Below are 15,471 nucleotides of genomic sequence, written 5' to 3'. Positions count from 1 at the left end.
TCGTAGTATTTTCTGATATTTCAGGGCAGTTGTCTCAGAAACAATGTCGAGGTTATCCAATTTAACTCCAAATGTCTGACTTAATTTGGAACCGTAGGATTAAGGAATTATGGGTTAAAAGGAGGACAGAGTCCTTTTCCTTTGCCCACGATCTGTTTTCAGAAAAAATTTTGAATAGGTCAAGTTTGTCTTCTACTTGCAATATTTCTATTTCCTTTATTAGTTAACTTCCTTTATTGAGATGTGCTGTCTTACTGTTCCAAGTCCCTCACTGTTGTGTACTTTTATACCTTTTTTCCCAAAAACATTGTCTGTTTCCAAAGTACTTGTACTTCTTCAGTACTTGTTTCAGATTGGTGTTAGGAATACAGGTAGTAAAAATTCATATTTTACAGGCGTAATAAAATGGGAATATAATTTTAAATAGTATGCATAATATTAAGTTACACTAAAATTTGTAAAGTTGATGAAGTGCATGATCAAAATATTGAAGTTGAGCTATATTTCATTAGGGAAATACAGAGCTTGGACTAGTCAACAAATTAGGCTTTAAGTTTGAATTTTTTTTTTTTTTTTTTTTTTAAACAAAAAAATCACAGTGTGCCCTTAGGTCAGTTTCTTTAAGTTGATCTTTTAGTAACCTCTTTGACATCTCTCGTATTCTCTAAAAACTCATAAGTTTTTCAAAATAAGGGTGTATGTGACTAATAACAACAAAAAATTGTGGTAAATGATGGCCCCCTGTATGTATAGATTTGTAACTAATTTAGGGACTTTTTACATTCTTGAAGAAAAAAGTAAAATAGTTTAGAATAAAGAGTATAATTGATTTGTAAGGATTTCTGAAGAATTGGCCAGAATAACCCGTTTGGCCTTAAAAAACATTCACATAGTTGTAGGATAGTTTATTCTCTAAAAAATGTGTAAAAGTGGGATATTTGAAAAGAGCAATTAATTGGTAATATATTTAAAATCTTTGACTTTTAAGATTTTAGGTTTGTTACCTAAAGATTTTAAAAAGTGATTGATGATTGATCTTATCAAGGAAAGCAAGAAAATCAAGTATGAATTATGCTTTTATTTACTCTGCTGTTAGTAAGGCTTTTTTTTTTTTTTTTTTTTTAACTGTTTATTTAAGTAAAGGTTATTCCCTTGATGTTATCCTTAATAAATGAAAGAGTAGGGACTGGGGCTGTGGCTCAGTGGTAGAGCACTTGCCTCCCACATGCAAGGCACTGGGTTCGATCCTTAGCACCACATAAAAATAAATAAATGAAGATATTGTGTCCACCTACAACTAAAAAACATTAAAAAAAATCAAAGAGTATTTTGGTTTCTGCAGTAGTTGAACTTTAACTTATTTATTTGACCTCTGAAAACCATGGTTAAGGAAGTGATCTTCATGTGATTTAGTTGGGAAAGAAGTAACTAAACTGAAATGTAGTGCATCACTAATTGTAAGGCCTTCACATTAGGTAGTGAATGTTGTATTTACTTAATGTAATCTGACAGTAATAGTAGTTTTTAAAAGACAACTTTATAACAACATTTTGATCTTCTTTGAGATGAAATCTCTTTGGGTTTCCTGATTATCGTATTAGTCATTATAGTGGAATATGATTTTATAGCTAAATTAGAAGAACATATTTAAAATATTGTCTCTCCTTTTTATAATAATAAGGTAATGTAATTATTTTTATGGTGTTCTTAATTCCTTATTACAATCTATTTAATCATGTGTGACTTAAAATGTAGTAGTAATGACCATATTATTACATTTTAACACATTAAAACATTCATAAAAGTAATAATTTAGTATAGAAAGTTGTGAAATCAGAGATAAATATAAATAAGAAAAAAATGTATATTAATCACCCTGTGATAATGTCGATGTCATTACTATTTTAGATAATCTTAGTACATTCACACACACATACATTTGCATATATTCCCTTTACCAAATTTGGGATATTTCCCCAAATCTTCAAATATTTTTCAAGAAAACTTTTTATGACTGTATGAATTATTTTTCAACTTCAACAAACTTCACCTTCTTATAATAACCAAAAGAAAAATGCAGCTATCACAGGTGCACATCTTGAAATTTTATAGTCTGCCTGTGCAATCAGCCTTCCTTTCAAGAAAAAACATTACCGTGTCCGAGAAAGCTTCCCTTTTCTTCCTCCTATCAGCAGTGGCCCTTCCCCACTCAAAAGGCACCCACTATTCTGATTTTATTATTATTTTTAAAAACTACATTAACATCCACTTATTTGAAATGTTTACTGATTTTTGTTTTTTTAATTTACTGAGTGGTACAGCTGGCAACCGTTACTATACTCCAGTTCTGAAAAATATGTTGAAACATATTTTAACTTGTTTCTTTAATACATAGTATACTTCTAGTTTTTTATTGTGATGATTTTTGCTGATTTACATAAACACCAATTTTCTGTGTATGTTTGTGTACACTTCTGTTTTCATCAGAATAAATTTCTAAACTTAGAATTACTGGCTTAAGAGGTTGTGTATTTTTGTGGCTTTAGTTATATACTACGAAATTGACTTTGAAAATACTCTTGATATTCCTTCTGTAGATTATTTGTCTCTCTCTTTTTTACTACCTTAGTATTGGATGTGTTTGAAACAGTTTTTACCAGAGTTGTGGATGAGTACAGTACCATTGTTTTAGTGTTGATGTCTTTGATTATCAATATGACTATTTTTATATGATTGATGACTATTTTTAAGTTGTCTTTTAATGATTTGCCTGATGGTGTTCTCTGTCAGAAAAGGCCTAATCAAATATATCCTTTTTGACTTAAGATACTTTAATGCATTTAAAGGATATGGGTTCTTTAGAGTTGAAAATGCTTTCCCCCAATTTGCCTTATGGCAGATTCATTTTTCAATAATGAAGTAGATTAGAATTTTATACCTTAATATAAAAATGTACTCTACTAGCCTTTGGAAACCTATCTTGGTAATTTAAAAATTCTGAACTTCTTGGATAAAAATTTTTATTCGAATGTGTACCTTTCATAACTTGAAATAAAAAGAAATGTCAATTAGACATATAAAACTAATTTCTTATGCTTTGTTGCCACACTTGGTCTTTCTAGGCAGTTATACTTAAGCATGAACATTGACGACAAACTGGAAGGATTGTTTCTTAAATGTGGCGGCATAGACGAAATGCAGTCTTCCAGGGCAATGGTTGTAATGGGTGGAGTGTCTGGCCAGTCTACTGTGTCTGGAGAACTGCAGGAGTCAGTACTTCAGGATCGAAGTATGCCACACCAGGAGATTCTTGCTGCTGATGAAGTGTTACAAGAAAGTGAAATGAGACAACAGGATATGATATCACATGATGAACTCATGGTCCATGAGGAGACAGTGAAAAATGATGAAGAACAGTTGGAAGCACATGAAAGACTTCCTCAAGGACTTCAGTATGCACTTAATGTCCCTGTAAGTAATTCCTTTATAAGATATTGAAGTTATGGTTAAAATATATTAATTTTGTCTTAATACTGTTTTTGAAGAAATATCAAAAGACCTTTAAAGGCTAAATATTGCCCTTGAATGTATCCACTAAAATATTGACAGAAATCATACTTGAAAGGCAAAACTAAATTTCATATTACATAATTTTAGAAATTTATCTTTTCTAGTATAACATTTTTCAGCATTATGTGTGTATTGAATTTTAAGTGCTTAATTTGTAATGATACTTTAACTTGTTTTTAAAGAATAGGAATATTGAATCGTAAACATAATTAGAAAAATATCACACACTCAAGGGTTTGTCCTTCAAATTCTGCTACTTTTAGAAATTCTCACTCTTTTTTTTTTGGTAGTGCTCGCTTAATTTGAACCAGGGCCTCATGCATTCCAATAAGTATGCACTCTACCCAATGAGCTATATGTATACCAGTTCCTTGCCTTCACCAACTTTTTGTGATACACACATATTGTGTCCTCTTTGTATTCTCCACTTGCTTAATATGTATCTTTTTAAAGTATATCAACCCTTCACTCTTTTCTACCTACAACAGACATCACCATTCAATGATTTAGTACCTAAGGTAGTCCTTTGTTGGGGGGAGGGAGCAGAGTGGGTACTGGGGATTGAACTCAAGGGCACTTGACCACTGAGCCACATCTCCAGCCCTATTTTATATTTTATTTAGAGACAGGGTCTCACTGAGTTGCTTAGTGCCTCGCTTTTGCTGAGGCTGGTTTTGAACTCGAGATCTTCTTGCCTCAGCCTGCCAAGCCGCTGGGATTACAGGTGTGTGCCACTGCATCTAGCTCTAAGGCAGTCTTTTGTGAGCACTCAGTCTTTCTTGCCTTCTCTACTTTCATTTTGACCCCATGATCACTATAATGTAAGTCTCATTTCTTCTTTCTGCGGTTTTAAAACCGGATTCCTTTAAGGTTATCTAAGTCATTGTACTTTTGCTTTAGGGATCTTCGTATATTCTACTTGTAATATTCCCCCCCAGTCATATCCTGTCCCTGATTTTTAACCTAAATAGTGCTTCAGTCATAATCACCCTGCCACTTCTGTTGACTCTAGATTGAGTCTCTGCAATAGGAACTTTTGTTTACCTGTTCAGTGTCTGTCTCTGTAATTGGTTTATATACTCCACAAGAGTGGAGTTTTGCCTTATTTTCTACTCTGAGATGTTGACACATAGGCTTGCCAACTTTTACCTAGCCTGTGGTAGTACTTTTTCAGTCTGTTGATATCATGTATTATATTAATTGATTTTCAAATGATGAATCAATCTTGCCTGTCTTGAATAAATTTCAAGTATAATTCTTTTTATATACTCTTGGATTTGGTTTGATAATGTTTTGAGGACTTTTACATCTGTGCTTATGAGAGGTGTTGGTCTGTAGTTTTTTGATAATGTTATTGTCTTGTTTTGGTTTTAGAGTACTGTTGACTTCATAGAATAAATTAGTAAGTATTCCTTCTGCTTCTGTTTTCTGGAAGAGAATGTACAGACCTGGTATAATTTCTTCCTTGAAATGTTTAGTAGAATTCACCAGCACACCTCTCTGGGCCTTGTGCTTTCTGTTTCAGAAAGTTGTAAATCATTGGTTAAATTTCTCTAGTAGATGTAGACATTTTCAGATTGTCATATTTCTTGTGTGAATTTTATTAGATTGTGTCTTTCAAGGAATTGGTCCATTTCATCAAGGTTATCAAATTTGTGATAATGAAACTGTTCTTGGCATTCTTATTATCCTTTTAGTGTCCATGGAGTTTGCTTTCTTTAATTTCTGATATTAGTAATTTATATATTCTCTATTTTTCTCTTAACATGGCTATAGACTTAACTTTTTAATTACCATTTTTATCATTCTCAAATTTATAGTTCAGTAGTGTGAATTATATTCATAGTACTGTACCACAGTTCTCTAGAAGTATTAATGGGGATCAAATCCAGAGCTTTAGACTTGCTGGGCAAATGCTCAGCCACTAAATTACACCCCCAGCCTTGCTAGAACTTTATCTGGCAAAAACTGAAACTATTTGTTGAACTAACTCCCCATTTCCCCTTTTTCCCAGGACAGGTTTACTGATTTTATTGATGTTTTAAAGATGTTTTGTTTTTTTTTGACTTTTCTATCAATTTCCTTTTTTTAATTCATTGATTTCTGCTATTTCTTAGGTTTACTGTAGATTTAAATTTTTTTTTTTTTTCTATAGGGAAAAGCTTAGGTTATTTATTTTAGATCTTTATTTTCTAATGTATGCATTCAACCCTATAAACTTCCTTGGAATACTGCTTTAGCTGTATCCCATTTGCATTTTTATTTTCATTTAGTTAAATATGTCTAACTTCTCTTGAGATTTCTTCTTTCCATCCATGTGTTACTTTGAGGTACATTGCTTTATGTGCAAGTATTTTGGGTATTTTCCAGTTTTTTTTCCCTAGTTTAATTCCATTATTGTCAAAGTTATGAATACCATATGATTGTTTTCCTTTTAAATTTAAGAGTGTTTTATTATCCATAATGTGGACTTTTTTTTAATTGTTTGTTCTATTTAGTTATATAGGACAGTAGAATACATTTTGATTCATTAAACAGAAATGGAGTCCACCTTTTCATTTCTCTGGTTGTACACGATGTAGGGTCACACCATTTGTGTAATCATACATGTACATAGGATAATGATGTTTGTCTCATTCTACCATCTATCCTTCCCCCTGCCCCTTCTCTCATTTCCCTCTACACAATCCAGTGTTCCTCCGTTCTTCCCTTACCACCCCCCCCTTATGTGTCAATATCACAAAACACATATCAGACAAAACATTTGACCTTTGTTTTTTGGGATTGGCTTGTTTTACTTAGCATGATATTCTCCAACTCCATCCATTTACCAGCATAATGCCATAATTTCATTCTTCTTTAAGGCTGAATAATATTCCATTTTATATATGCACCACAGTTTCTTTATCCATTCATCTATTGAAGGGCATCTAGGTTGGTTCCACAATCTAGCTATTGTGAATTGAGCTGTTATAAACATTGATGTGGCTGTATCACTATAGTATGCTGATTTTAAGCCCTTTGGGTATAAACCAGGGAGTGGGATAATTGTGTCAAATGGTGGTTCCATTCCAAGTTTTCTGAGTCATCTCCTCCATACAGCTTAATCTACAGTCCCACCAGCAGTGTATGAGTGTACCGTTTTCCTCACAAGAATGTGGTCTATCTTGGTGAATGCCTGAGCCTTTCTTGATCCTTTAGGTAGTTTCTATAGTGATCTTCCCATATGAGATGTGTAACTTCTCACTCCCCTACTAAAACTTTTCTGTGGTTCCTCGGTGCCAAACAGGTAAAATGAACCTTTTTTTTTTTTTTTTTTTTTTTTGCATACATGGAAATAATCCTTATAATCAGGTCCTTTTTTTCTTTTCTTTCCAAAGTATTGGAGATTGAACTCAGAGGTATTTCACCACTTAACTACCTCCCCAGCCCTTTTTATTTTGTTTTGTTTATTCTTGAGATAGGGTCTTTCTTAGCTGCTGAGCCTACCCTGTAATTTGTGATCCTCCTGCCTCAGCCTCCTGACTAGCTGAAGTACAGGTGTGCACCACTGCATCTGGCATCAGGTTCCTTCTTATCCAACTTCTACAGTAGTTCAAATCTCCTCTCCTGTATCTTATGCATTAAGTGTAATCAAATTAGTTTAATTGCTCAAGGTCATTATGACCTTACTCTTTTATTTTGAACATGGTATATGCCTGTAGTATTTTTCATTTGGCAGTCTAAGTTGTTTGCTTTCTCTTTTGTGTGATCGTCATTATGTTAACTAACTTACTTATGCCTATCTTTGCTTGCAGGACTCTTGTCAGTATACAGTATGCTTTAAGGTTTCTTTCCTAAAGTCTGCCTCTAAAATTTTGTGTTTTCTAGTTCCTGGGCTGTAAGTCAGTCGGATATTATTTGAGTGAAAAGATACATTTTGTTTTTAATTGGAAAAGCTTAAAGGAAAATGCTGAGACTCAGTTTATAGTTAAGAATTTTGACAACTGTATAAACTTATATAGTCTACAACCCATCAAGATATAGATGAGGTAAAGGATATGCAATCATCCTAAAAGTTTTCTTTATATTTCTTTGTAGTCAATCCCCTTCACAATTTGTTAATGATTATTTCATCATAGATTATTGTTGTTCCTTGGGAACTTCATGTAAACGACATTATATTTAACTGTATCTGTCTCCTTTTGCTCAGCATTGTTTTTAAGGTTCATCCATGTTGGTTGAATATCAGTAGTTCATTCTTTTTTCTTGTTAATTAGTGTCCTATTTTAATATTCTGAAACTTATTTACTCACTTTCCTTATGGTTATTTTTGTTCTCTTTGAATCATTATGAATAAAGCTGCTATGAATTTTTTGTATGAGTCTTCTTTTGGTACATTTTTGTGCAAATCTTATATCTCTTGAGTTTTCATTATGTTTAATTCATCTTTAAATTTGATTGCTGTTTTTCATAGTAAATTTCTAAGTCAGATAGTGTTAAGACCTCCATTTTCGTTACTTTTGAAAAACAGACTGTGACTCTTTTATATATATCCTGTGACTATTTTAAGGAGACTGGTTATTTTATATCCTTAGTGTTTGCATGGAAAGCATAGAATCAACCTTTCAACTTCTAGAAGAGCCAACTGAGTTTTGATTGGGATTGCATTGATGCTGTATGTTGATTTGAGGAAAAGCAACATTTAAATAATACCGTCTTCTAGTTCATGAACATGATATATCTCTATGTTTATTTAAGTTTTCTTTAATTTATTTCAGCATCGTTCTGTAGTTTTCAGTGTAGAGTAATTGGACATATTTTAAAATGCCATTTTAAAAAATTTTATTACTTGAATGTAGAAATGTTGCTTATTCTTTTTATTTTGAACATGTATCCTGAGACTGTTAACATTTACTTATTAGTTCTTATACTTATATGTTCTTTAGGTTTGTTTAGTATCATGTTGTCCTTGTTTTACTTCTTTTCCAATCTATATGCCTTTTTCTTTTTCTTTCCTTGTTGCACTGACTAGGGCCTACAGAATAATTGATGAGTAGAAGTGGTAAGAGTAGACATCTTTGATTTGTTCCACATCTTAAGGAGACTGCATCCAACTTTTGCCATGGAGAATTTTGTTAGCTATAGGGTTTTCATAGGTGATTTTCATTAGGTTGAAAAAGTTTTCTTCTGTATTTATTGAGTTTTTTTTTTTTTTTAAACCATGAAGGGATATTTAAATGCTTTTTCTGCATATATTGATGTGACCATATAATTTTTTTCTCTCTTATTCTCTTAATGCAGTGAATTACATTGATTGATTTTCACATGTTAAATCATGCTTTCCTGGGATAAACCACACTGGTTCATGACGTGTCATTTTATTTATATGTTTTTGCATTCAGCTTACTAATTTAAAAATTGTTATATATATATTCATGAGGCATATTAATCTGTAGTTGTATCTTCTTGTGATATCTTTGTATTTAGGTATGCGGACTTCATTATAAGTGGGTTAGGAAGTATTTCCTCCTTTATTTTCTGAAAGAGTTTGTGTATTATTTCTACCTTACATATTTGATAGGTGTCACCTGTAAGGCTAGTCTGACCTGAGTTTTCTTGTTAGGAATGTTTTTAAATTACAAATTTAATTTTTAAACATGCATAAGTCTATTCAGATTTAAATTTTTGGGTTCACTATGTTTTGGTAAATTGTACTTTTCAAGGAATTTGTCCCTATCTTAATTATTTAATGGATATATTCTGTATAATTTCTGTTGTTTAAAGGACCTATAGTGATGTTTTCTTATTCCCGATATTGGTAATTTGCTTATTTTTAAATTTAGCTGGGTAGATATTTAACAGTTTTCTGATCTCTTCAAAGAATCAAGTTTTGATGTTTTTTAAAAAAATTTTATTATTATTTAACTTCCATTAATTTTTACTCTTTATTGTTTCCTTACTTTTATTATTTTGGTTTTCATTTGCTCTTCTTTTCTTAGCTTTTAAAAGTAGAAGATGAGATGACTGATTTTAGACCTTCCTTCGTTTGATGTAAGCATTTGAAGCTCTAAATTTTTCTCTAAGCACTGCTTTTGATATGTTGTTTTCATTATAGTACAATTCAAAATACTTTTAAAATTCCTTTGATTTCTTCTTGACTGATGAATAATTAGAACTCTTGTGAATATTTTGAAATTCTCAGATATCATCTTATCCCTGATATCTAATCTTTGTTGTCAGAGAATATATATTGTATGATATCAGTTCTTTTAAATTTATTAAGATTTTTGTATCAGTGGTTAGTTTATGATCTAATGGATTGATATTCTATATTCATTTGAAAGGAATATGTGTCTGGCTATTGTTGGGTGAGTTACTTTTTTATCCATGTCAGTTAGGCCAAGTTGTGTAGTTATGTTCTTCAGTTCTTTTGTGTCTTTCCTTAGTCTGTCAGTTACTGAGAGAGGACTGTTGGTGTTGCCAAAAGTTAAAGTTTATCTGCAAAAAGACCCAGTTTGAAATTATATGTTGTATTTAATTGTTATCCCTTGTTAGTTGTCATTAATCTAGGTTAGTTCTTCAGGTTTTAAATTTATTTTTTGCATTTGCATTTATTTTTCAGAATGTGTCTTGACTTGGATTTATCTGATTTGTTTTTTTCACATAAGTTACCCATCTTTGGTAGGAATATTGTAGACGTGATGCTGCAATTTCTCCTCATTACATTCTGACAGTTGGCACATGCTTTTTGTGGCCTTCATTCTGATTGACTTTGTTCAGTTCATAAGGTGGTGTTATCTGCTACTCTTTGTCACTGCAGAGTTAATCTTATTTCTCTCTCTCTCTCTCTCTCTTTCTTTCATTTACTTATTTTTTTTTTCAGTATTGGGGTTTGAACCCAGAGCCTTGTGCATGCTAGGCAGGTGCTGTACTCCTGAGCTATATCCCTACTTCCTCTCCTCCCATTTAAAAATTTTATTCATTTTTTGATGTGCATTAACATAAACTTAGATTTTTTATTTTATTCACAAGCTAGATTTTAATCATTGCATTAAGTTATTTTAATGCTTTGTTTGTTTAAGATTAGGCCAATGGAATCCTCTTCAAACTGGCTCTATGTCTTTAATATGCCCATCAATCTTTGAAATCTTTCTTCCTTTCTGGCACAAGATGATCTAGGCTTATCTTGTACTTTTCCTGCCTCAGTCCTAAAGTCAACTATTTCCCCAAGGAGTTCCAGTTCATTTTAGTGGAGAATGATATTGAGAAACTAAGATCTTGATTTTCAACATGTTGTGCCCTGTTTTTGGGATATTTCTGCTCCCAGGCCTCTCAGTGGGCATTGCTTCAGAATATGAATCTATATATGTATATACTATATATATATGTGTACATACTATATATATGTGTATATTTTGTATACATGATTATATACATTTATATATGTACACATTTGCTTTTATAATTTTTTTAATATCCATCTATCATTATTGAAATAATGATAGATTCACTTCAAATATCTCCAATTAAATCCAACAGTCAGACAGTATATTAGTGCAAATCCTGGCTTTGTTATCTTTATAATTGCCTGTTACTCTGTTCTCAGTGGAGCTGTCCCTAGGCTTCTATACCCCATACCAGTGCTTGCCACCCCATCCCTGCATGGATGCCCTTCTCCCCCTGCATGTGGTTTAACAGCTTGAACTCAGCACCATATGAATCCTTATCGTTGTGGCACTGTTGTTTTGATAGACTATGCTGATCCACACTAACTCTGATACTTTCTTCACTTAACTCAGTTTCTCATAACCTTGCTCCAGTCTCCTTTTCTTCTACAATGTAGACCCTTTCTAGTGCTGCTTGAACTCCCGACACCTCATGGTGAGCTTCCATTCTGTGAAGAGAATCTTCTCACCCCAATTGACCTCTGACATCTTCTATTGGGCACCTTTCCACACAGATGCCTTCTTCATCCTGACTTGGATTGGATACCTTGTTCTGTCCCAGCTTACAGCTTTAGGGCTGAATGGTTCATGAGGGAAACGGCATGTGGACAGAAAGGGAAAGGGACAAGATTTGTCCATTTATAGTCATATTTCTTTCCCTTTCCCTACCATTCCTAACCCCTGGCTATCCCAAATCCATTTTTCCATCCCTGTAGCTGTGTCATTTTGAGAATGTTTTTATCAGTGAAGTCATACAGTATGTGATCTTTTGAGATAGACTTTTTTTTTAACTCAACATAATGTCATTGAGAATTATCCAAATTGTTATGTGTATCAGTAATTTGTTCCTTTTTATTGTAGAGTAGTATTCCACAGTATGGTTGTACTGTAGTTTAACCATTCTTGTATTGGGGGACAGTGTAATTGTTTCTAGGTTCTGGCTATTATGAATATAGCTTTTGTGAACATTGGTATACAGGTTTTGTATGAACATAGGTGTCTGTATCTCCAGAATAGCCTATTATACCCTTGTCTCAGATATAATCACCACCTACATTTTGGTGTATGCACTTTATGCTTTTTTCATATGCATATTGCACATAGGATCATTTTTTTTTTATTTACTCTATCTGCTTGCTAGCATATTTTGAACTTTTCTCAATTTCTTTTTCTTCCAAAAGTTCTCCAATGTCTGCTTGATATTGTATTTTTATGGTTACTCAAAGTTGAATGCTATTACTTTTAACAGATAATGATAAATTAAGCTGGATGCAGTGATGCATGCCTGTAATCCCAATGACCTGGGAGGCTGAGGCAGGAGAATCATGAGTTCAAAGCCAGCCATAGCAATATAAGAGGTATTAAACAACCCAGTGAGACCCTGTCTCTAAATAAAATATAAAGAGTTGAGAGTGTGGCTCAGTTGTTCAGTGCCCCTGAGTTCACTGCTCAGTATCCTCTCCTGCAAAGAAAGATAATTTAATCTTTGAAACACTTTATCATACCATATACCACAGAGGCAGAATTTAGGGTTCATGTAGCATTGTTTTTATAGTAGAACAGATTAGACAGAAGAAATTTTATACCCTTTTCCTTATTCATGTGTTCATGTTCATTATGACACAGTAGTAAGGGGTGGGTCTTAGTATCATGAATATATACTCCCGTCCCCACTACTGGGAATTGAACTCCGGGTTGCTTTACCAATGAGCTGCATCCCCAGTCCTTTTTAACTTTTTATTTTTGAGACAGGGTCTCACTATGTTGTTGAGGATGGCCTTCAATTTGTATTTTTTGTGCCTCAGGCTCCAGAGTAGCTGGGATTATGGCATGAATATATATTTTTGACTTGGTAAGAGAATGTTGACTTAAAACTATATGATGATTATGGTATGAATATATATTCATTGAGTTGAAAAGAGAACATTTATCTAGAACACAATGATCCAGATCTACAAAAGTGTGGAAACTTTTACAAGCCTTCTTCACATGCAGTCTAGATTGTACTGTAATCCCTTTTTAAAAAATTGATACTGATACAGACGCAGTGATATATGCCTGTAGTCCCAGCAATTTGGGAGGCTAAGACAGGAGGATTGCAAGTTCAAAGCCAACCTCAGTAACTTAGCAAGGCCCTAAGCAACTCAGTGAGACCCTGTCTCAAAAAAAAAAAAAAAAAAAAAAAAAAAAAAAAAAGTGGGAGGGGGCTAGAGATGTGACGCAGAACTTTGAGTTCAATCCCTGATAACCTCCCTCCCCTGAAAAATAATAATACTGAACATGTTGATGGCTTTCTTCTTTCATTGATTCATTCACTCAGAAGTCACAAAGGACTTATTAGTTCTTTTTGTTTGTTTATTCAGAACAAAAAATTGAGTTTCTTAAATGGTTAAAGATTTTTAGGTTCTGTAGCTCATGGAAACTCTTCTTAGTGTCTGTTGACAGTTTAAGTAACAAAGTTCTCCATTTGTGGTAATTTTTAGTTTTCAGGATTTATCTTGATTTCTACTCTAAACCAGTCACCCAGATTCAGCTCAGTGACCCTATGTTTTTGATAGCAAAGTATAGGTCAGCCTTTTATTGTCTACAGTTTGTTTATTAGAAGTTTGTTTTCTAATATGTTAGACATTTAAATTAAGATTAAATAAAATTGGTTTTTTAGTTCCTTAGGCTCACTAGTCATATTTCCAGTGCTTAGTAGCTATCTGGGCTCATGACTTAAATTTGATAGCATAGACAAAGAAAATTTCCATCATTGCAGACTGCTGTATTAGATAGTACTGTTAGAAATCTTCTCAACCAAGAAATTAAATTTATTTCAGAAATTTTAAGAAAAGCATTTGGCTTAGTCTTTTTATTCTTGTCAAATCTACTCAGGAGGATTTGGTAAGTCTTAATTTTTCTTTCTTGCAGTACTGGGAATTGAATCTAGGCCTTCACACATGCTAGACATATGTCAAGCCCTGAGAAGTCATAGAAGTTTTTATGTTCTTTTATTTTTCTAGTTTGATGGCAAGCATGTTAAGAAAAAGGACTTAGGTTTTGTATTAACAAAATGGAACAAAGTATAAATCATAATGATACATGCTACATTTGTATTCTAATAAATGTTGGATTATATCACTTGAGTAAAAATATTTTATAAATTAGGAACTATGTAAAATGTTTTAGTCATATAATAATATATAATATTTATGATATGTATAACTCCAGGAATAGAATGTGCTTAAGCATTTGTGTGGCATTTTATTTTAGTCACAAATTTCTGTGCTGTAAAGCAGCATGAGTAAAATCCTAGGCATACTTTCATACATTTAATGTGTCTGAATAATTTTGTTTAATGGCTCAGAAAACTCATAATTAGCCATTGGTATGAGAATTCTGTTGTATTTCTAAAATTTTCTTAAATCTGGTTATTAGTTTAGAAGGATGGTATAGTATTTATCCTAAATATGTCATGGTCAAGTCAATAAAAATCTTAACATGCAGATGCTATTAATTTGTGTAAATATTTTGTGATAGGTAATTTCTTTCCTTCTCTTAAATAAAAAAGGATTTCATTTTATTATTTCATTGTTTCTTAAGGTATTTATTGTTTTTGGCACACATTTTGCACTGTGGTTTAATTGCAGAATTGGATTGCAATTATTGATGACAAATGATTTTTCAGAATCATTCTGGAAGGTGACAAACTTCTTTGCCTTTTTATTTGCTTCCTTTGATTTGCTTGAATAGCCATTAGTAGGATGTTTATTCCACTATGTTTGGCTATCTCCCAACTTGTCATCCTTTATGTTGTATACTTTCCCAAAATTATAGCCAATTCTAATTACTGTTGCATTTCTTTTACAGTTCATTTAAGGGGTTCAGTAGAAGTTTTGTGGGCTATTGAGTTTTAAAGTGATATAGAAGTGAATAAAATTATATAAAAGTAGAAGTTCCTTGGAGTTAGGATATTGCTCAGTGATAGAGCACCTACCTAAAATGGGGGACCAGGGTTTGATTCCCCAGCATCACAGAAAAGGTAAAAAGCTCCTAACCTTGGCCTACTCTTAATTCTGAAAAAGTTACTAATACTGATATTCCTCTGGAAAATTTAAATTTATAAACAAATATATTGTTTATGTATTTATGTCTATGTAATATGTTTTGGGTATATAATACATATATTTAATGTAAATATATATGTATTTGAAATCCGCATTATTCATTTAATGACATTTTATAGAGATTTATATGTTATTGCATATAAAACTGCCTAATTTATTTTAATGGCTGGTTAAATGGTATGGCATCATTTATTTAGCCACCACCCCATTGATGGACTTTTATGGTTAGTTAGTTGGTTTGTTTGAATGAAAAAATGATAAAAGGAACCTGTTTATGTGTGTTTGTGTTTATATATGTGTGTGTGCACACTTTTGGCATTATTTGTCCAGGTATATGTGTTTTTATTGAAATATTCATACAGAAA

The 15,471-nt window shown here is 32.4% G+C and overlaps 1 protein-coding gene across 9 annotated transcripts in view; it reads left to right on the top strand.

Annotated features, from left to right (window-relative positions):
* The window catches only part of ZNF148 (zinc finger protein 148), a 130,660-nt gene that overhangs the window by 50,169 nt on the left and 65,020 nt on the right, over positions 1-15,471 (top strand). For all 9 annotated transcript variants that reach the window (XM_079156195.1, XM_079156194.1, XM_079156193.1 and 6 more), the window contains one exon: positions 3,123-3,471. In XM_079156195.1, the coding sequence (XP_079012321.1) occupies positions 3,139-3,471 (333 nt within the window). In that variant the 5' untranslated portion in view covers positions 3,123-3,138. The remainder of the gene's footprint in view (positions 1-3,122; positions 3,472-15,471) is intronic.

Source organism: Sciurus vulgaris (assembly GCF_902686455.1).
Source record: "Sciurus vulgaris genome assembly, chromosome: 10".
Taxonomy (NCBI): Eukaryota; Metazoa; Chordata; class Mammalia; order Rodentia; family Sciuridae; genus Sciurus; species Sciurus vulgaris.
This window is presented reverse-complemented; position numbering and strand designations above follow the sequence as displayed.